The sequence below is a fragment of the Pipistrellus kuhlii genome, unplaced genomic scaffold, assembly GCF_014108245.1.
Source record: "Pipistrellus kuhlii isolate mPipKuh1 unplaced genomic scaffold, mPipKuh1.p scaffold_m20_p_22, whole genome shotgun sequence".
NCBI lineage: Eukaryota > Metazoa > Chordata > Mammalia > Chiroptera > Vespertilionidae > Pipistrellus > Pipistrellus kuhlii.
Window position 1 is genome coordinate 9,804,731 of NW_023425521.1, and position 5,854 is coordinate 9,810,584.

A 5,854-nucleotide genomic window follows, 5' to 3' on the forward strand; every position below is an offset into this window, starting at 1 on the left:
CACTAGGCCCTGTAGGAACTCAGGGAGGTGGCCTGGGCATCTTACCTTGCAGTGTCCCCTCTTCCCCTATGGTTCAAGATGGGTCCTCCCTCCCTCCCTCCCTCCCTCCCTCCCTCCCTCCCTCCCTCCCTCCCTCCCTCCCTCCCTTCCTTCCTTCCTTCCTTCCTTCCTTCCTTCCTTCCTTCCTTCCTTCCTCCAACAAACATAAATTGAGTGTCTACTACATGCCAGGCCTTGTTCTAGGCCCTGGAATTACTCATCTGAATGAGACGGAGTGGTCTCTGCCTTCATGAAGCTGACAATTCACTGGGGGAGATGAAAAAACTGGCAGAAAGGTGTACTGTGACATGATTGAGGCTGGGAGGGCTAGTTTAGAAAGGATTATCATGGAAGGTCTTCCCCAGGTGGGGGCATTTGAGCTTGGACTGGAGGAAAAGGACTGGCCAGGCCCAATTCTGGAGGAGGAGGAGGAGGAAGGAGGGCAAAGCTCCAGGGAGAGGAGCCAGCTTGTGGGAGGGCCCTGTGGGGGAAGAGAGATGCGGTGGGATCTGCTGTCCACTCCCTCGTGATGGTAGGGGCAGGAACACCGTGTGTGGAGGGCAGTGGGGAGGAAGTCAGGGCCAGAACTCAAAGGCCTTGTAGGATTTGATTCTGAAAGGCTTTCATGAAGGGATACAATATAAATAGAGCTAACATTCATAGAGCTCATCCTACATGCAGGCATGATGTCAATCACCTTACATAAACCAACACCTTCAAACCTCACCAAAACCCTGTGGTGTATCCAATTATTATCTCATTTTACAGATGAGGAAACTGAGGCCCAGAGAGGTTAAGCCACTTGTTCAATGACATAGTACGGGTCAGTAGTAGAGCAGGAACTTCTGTGGGCAACTGGCTGTAGGACCCTAACCACTGTACCATACTCTGCCCACAGGCTATGATTCTCTCACCTGCAGTAACCTCCTCTAGGAAGCCTTCCCTCAACCCAGAGTTTGTGCACTCTGCTGAAGCAACATATAAACACCATATTGCTTAAAAACATGCCGGTGTGTTTGGTAAATAAATGCTCCAGTGTGAGTGTGTACGTGTGTCCCCCAAGAGATCACCTTGTCCATGACCCTGTCTTCAGGTGGGCATGTTAAGTCCCATTTTGAAGATGAGACAATTGAGACCCAGAGGGTTAAGAGACTTGTCTACTCTCCAGAGTCAATGAAGGAAGCATGGGAAATAGAGCTATGGTCTCAGTTCTTCCACTCCAGCTCCACCCCTTCTATCTTCCACTTCAAGACAATTCTCAGGTTGTTTCTTGTCTGTTTTCCACTTCCTATCCACCCCCCAGCTGGTCAGTAGCCTCCCTGGGTGCCCATTCAGTGTATGTGCATGCAGCAGGTGCCCACTTAGTGTATGTGCAGCAGGTAATGCATGCAGCAGGTGCACACTCAGTGTATGTGCAGACACACCTGGGCGTGCTACTGCTGTCCAGGATGCACTGAGCAGGGTCGTTTACCAGAAAGGATGGATGCGAACTGATGCTTGCAGGACACTGAGGAGTGTTTTAGTGAGCCAGGGAGATGGTTTGGGGAATTTGTCTGGAATGGGAAGGCATCCTAGCCAAAGGGAACAGCATGTGCAGAAAGAGATGGAGAAGACATGGTGTGATCAAGGAATAGTAATGGTTCAGTTGGCCTTGAGCATGAAGAAGAGATGGGCAGTGAAGCTGGGCTGGGCTGCAGGGGCAGGATGGGGCCTGCCAGGCTAAGGAGCTGCGGCTCTGACTTGCGGTGGATGTTGGGGAGGCAGGGATAGAAGAAATCACTGCCTGGAAAGCTCTAGGAGAATATCTTGGCCTAGCTGAGTAACTTTGTGTAAGTCGTGTGCCTTCTCTGAGCCTCAGTTTCCCCCTTTGCGTGATGTGGGGTGGTGCCCTATTCTAAGGACCTTCTGGGCCCTGTGTGGACTTATTCCATGGCTGCTTTCTCATCATCCTGACAAACAAAGAGGCTCTGCTAGATAGATCTGGAATATCTTTAATGCCCTGATTTCTTTTTGCCATGTGTCTTTGCTTTGCGATATTCTGCCAACCCTTTTGGAGGCATATGCACCAGGGCCTGGTTCACAAGGGAGCCTGAGTTGACATGCTCTTCTTTACTTTAAAACCCCTCCTTTTGTGCAGGTTCCTCCAGGGCAGGTCAGTGGCCGGAACCTGGGCCTGAGCCTGAGCCTGAGTCTGGGCCTGTGCCTGTGCTTGTGCCTGTGCCTGGGCATGGGCATGGGCATGGGTGTGTGCGTGGTCCAGCTCCGAGGATGATGGCATCAGTGGCATCAGCAGCATCAGGTCCTCCGAGGCCCTGGGGGAGGCAAGAGGCAGCTCATCAGAGTCCAGGTTGGCATCACTCCAGCCCTCGGAGCTGTCACTGTTGCCAACCAGACTGGTGGCTTCGTCCTCAGATGTGGTGACGATCCTGGCTGTGCCCTCCCTGGAGTTGCTATCTAAGTCCCCTGCCAAAAGGTTGGTGGCCCCCTCAGACTCCCTGACTGCGTGGACATTTGCCGTGTCCTCCTGCTGCTGCTTGGAGCCCTCTGGATGAATGCCACAGAGCCCTGCTGTGGGCTGGGCGGGTGTCTGGGCTCTGCCCTGGCCAGTCCAGAAGAGGATGAGCTCTTGGCGGCAGGTGGCCACGGCCAGGCTGGTGAGCAGGGTGCTGGACACCAGGTAGAGCAGGGCAGGCTGGCCCATCTGCGTGAGGACCATGGCAGCAAACGTGACCAGCAGGCCCACGGCGTAGGCCACGGTGCAGGCCACGAAGTAGACCTGGCGTGAGTGCATTTGCACATCAAAGCGATGGCAGTAGGCAACCAAGAAGCCTGGGACCACGATGTCACCGAAGCCGAGGATGGTAAAGTGCTGGTCACACAGGGTCAAGGCCGAGAAGCTCAGCTGGGGCACTTTGAGCACCATGGGCAGCCTCTCGTGGCTCAAGGAATCTGTCGGGCCCGAGGCCACCTCCACCATGATGCTCTCGCCGGTCCTGGTGAAGAGGGGCGTGATGAAGACAAAGAAGACGTCGAAGGCCAGCAGGGCCAGCAGGAAGAAGGTACAGTTCTTGAGTTTGGGCAGCCGCACGCGCTGCAGGACGAAAAGGCAGTAGGCTATGCCCAGCGCGTCCTGCAGGAGCCAAGCCCAGCGGTCCTCGTTGCGGTAGGCCACCCAGAGGCCGGTCACCACCGCGCACAGGCCGGCCAGCAGCAGCAGGGGCAGCCGCAGACAGGCCCGGCGGCCAGGCAGGGGCCACTGGTACTGCTGCAGGGGCAGGTAGCGCAACAGCGGGGCCATGCAGCCGTAGAGGCCGGTGCCCGCGCCCAGGCCGAAGATGGCAATCATGACGTAGACGAAGGAGTCGTAGAAGAAGTAGAGGAGCAGCATGATGGAGCAGGACATGGCGACCACCGCTCCCGTCATGGCCGGTGTGAAATCCACAGGCGTGTCCTCATAGTCATCCTCTTCCCCTTGCCCCCCCTGGGCTGCTGCTGCTTCCTGCCGATTGTGACCCTTCGGCCCCCCTCCTCCTCGGGCCCGGCGCCGCTGCAGCCGATCGGCCTCGGTCAGGCCGGCCCAGTAGCCGCCCATGGCCACGGTGCCCAAGGCCAGGATGAAGATGACCACTATGTTGTAGTCGAGGATGGGCTCCGGAGGCGCGTACAAGGCCACGCGGGCCTCGGCGCCCCCGTGGGTGTGGCCGAGGATGTCCAGCATGTCCGAGTATCGGAGCAAGGCCACCGGGATGGTGAGGTCCGGCAGGGGCTTGTGGGGGTCCCGGGATGCCAGGGTGGTGTCTGCGCACTGTTGTCCGCTGGCCCGGCTCACGATGAGCAGCCCGTGGGCGCCTCGGCCCTGAGCCAGCCAGCCCTTCGCGTAGAAGCTGCAGTTGCCCCTCATGACCATGGCGGTGGTCCGGCGGAGGGGCCGCTGGCTGGGGGAGCTGGGCTGGGCTTGGTGGGAGGCGTCCTCGCCAGGGCACCAGGATGCCGAGGTGCCGTCATACAGGGGCAGGAGTGGGGCGTGGCGCAGGTCCCGGGGCAGGGTGACATAGTCCGAGTTGAACAGCACGCAGTAGTCCTTGCTCCAGTTCTGTGACACCACGTGGACCACGCCATACTCGCCCTGGGCCACTGTGCTGGCGAGAAGGAGGAGGAGGAGGAGGAGAAGGTAACCCAGGCACGCCATCCTCCTCAGCCAGCCCAACCTGACAGCTGCTCACCGCCCAGCTCCCTCTCCCAGGGAGTGGGTGTGGCCCTCTGTCACAGAGCAGTGTGGTCTCCCATCCCAGAAACCAGGGCCACACCTACCCAGTCATAAAGCTGTGCCCCTGGGACCTAGGACACCGTGGCAGAAAACAGGGTCCCTCAGGTCCTGTCCCCCAACACCACCTCTGGGTAGAGGGGTCATTTGGGTCCCTGCTTTCTGCCCAATCCCAGGTGGGGCTGAGCCAGGTAATGTGAAATCACATGTGGGAGGATGGGGTTGAGGATCACAGACAGGACTCGGGACCAACATTAGCCCCTTACCCGCTGGGTGACCCCGGCAGGTGCCTCTCCTCTGCCCCTGTTTCCTTAGCTGCAAAGAGATGAGGATGTTGGAGCAGAGTTTCTGAGGCCCTGACCTCCACGATATTGTGAACTTTTCTCAAACTCCCACAAAGTGCCAGATACTTCATCTGTCCTCATTGTGTGCCTGCAAGGAGATATTGCTAGAGGCTGTGAGCTGGCCTTCAAACCCATGCCCCTTTCTACCAGTAAGTGACCAGAATTTTTTTTGCCAGCCTCCCTTGGTCTTAGGAACGGCCACATGGCCATTTCTTGCCAATGGAATTGAGCAGAAATAATGTGACCCCTTCAGAGGGGCTCTGTGGGCTCCTTGTCCATCTCCTTCCCTCTCTCACAGAGCAGTCACGGACACGTGCGGGTCACTGACTGTGGAGAAGAGGACATTGTCCTAAGGGACGGGGTGGAAGGAACTGGGTCCCGGATGTCCGCATGGAGCAGTGGCATGGGGTGCTCACTGTGGACAGTGATCCATTCTCTTCCTGAAGCCACTGCCTTATGGTGGTCTCTGCTACGTTAGCTCAACACTCACCTGAACACCCCTGTGTTGTGGGTAGGTGACCCCGAGGCTCCCTGAGTACTGCAGGGCCAGAAGCTCTCTGCCCCAAAGCCTCACCTGCTGCTTGTGTGTGTCCTTCAGGCCCGAACCCCAGCGACACCTCCCACCACCAACGCCAGGAGAAAATAGCCCCGCTTCTTAGCAGGTCACGATCACAACTCGGGATGTACTGTAGTCTTCAAAGCACGTATCACAGTCCTATGCTTTGTTTATTGATTTCCTTGTTTATTTCCCATCTCCTGCTGGTTGAAATCTGTGAGGACAGGAGCCTTGTCTGTTCTCAGCCGCTGCTTCTGGATTCTGGTATAGACAGTGATGCCAGGGAAATACGCATGGTATGCGCGAGTGAGCGACCCTGTTCTACAGCAGAAGGGACGGAGGCACAGGGCAGTGAGGAGAGTTTTCCGAAGCGCCTCATCCGTGGTAGAGACGAGATGCCAGTCCAGGCTGTGGGGCCCTGTGCTGTGCTGTGCGGTGTGCTCAGACCTTGTGGTCGGCTGCTCATCCCACATGAGTGGGACCGGGTGGGAGATGGGGTTACAGAAAAAGTAGATTCACAAAGGGAACCTTTACAAAGTTACCTACAGACTTTTCACATTGTGCTGCCTTAACAAATGATCACAAACCGGGTGGCTTAACACAGGAGTTAATTCTCCCACAGTCTGGAGGCTAGAAGTCTGCTAAGTGTGT

At 57.0% G+C, this 5,854-nt stretch overlaps 1 protein-coding gene across 2 annotated transcripts; it reads right to left on the bottom strand.

Annotated features, from left to right (window-relative positions):
* Positions 1-2,116: 2,116 nt before the first annotated feature.
* Positions 2,117-4,358, bottom strand: SPPL2C (signal peptide peptidase like 2C). 2 transcript variants are annotated; one of them, XM_036451720.2, is made up of 2 exons: positions 2,291-4,358; positions 2,117-2,224 (listed from the first exon to the last, which is right to left on the bottom strand). In XM_036451720.2, exons 1-2 carry the CDS (start codon positions 4,226-4,228, stop codon positions 2,117-2,119), a joined length of 2,046 nt encoding a protein of 681 aa, XP_036307613.1. In that variant the 5' UTR covers positions 4,229-4,358. The 2 variants fall into 2 exon arrangements, with proteins under 2 accessions (XP_036307613.1, XP_036307612.1); XM_036451719.2 differs by having other exon boundaries at positions 2,117-4,358.
* Between the last annotated feature and the right edge of the window lie 1,496 nt (positions 4,359-5,854).

Coding starts and splice junctions, on each gene's coding strand:
- SPPL2C (XM_036451719.2), bottom strand. CDS start 4,228: ATGGCGTGCCTGGGTTACCTTCTCCTCCTCCTCCTCCTCCTTCTCGCC.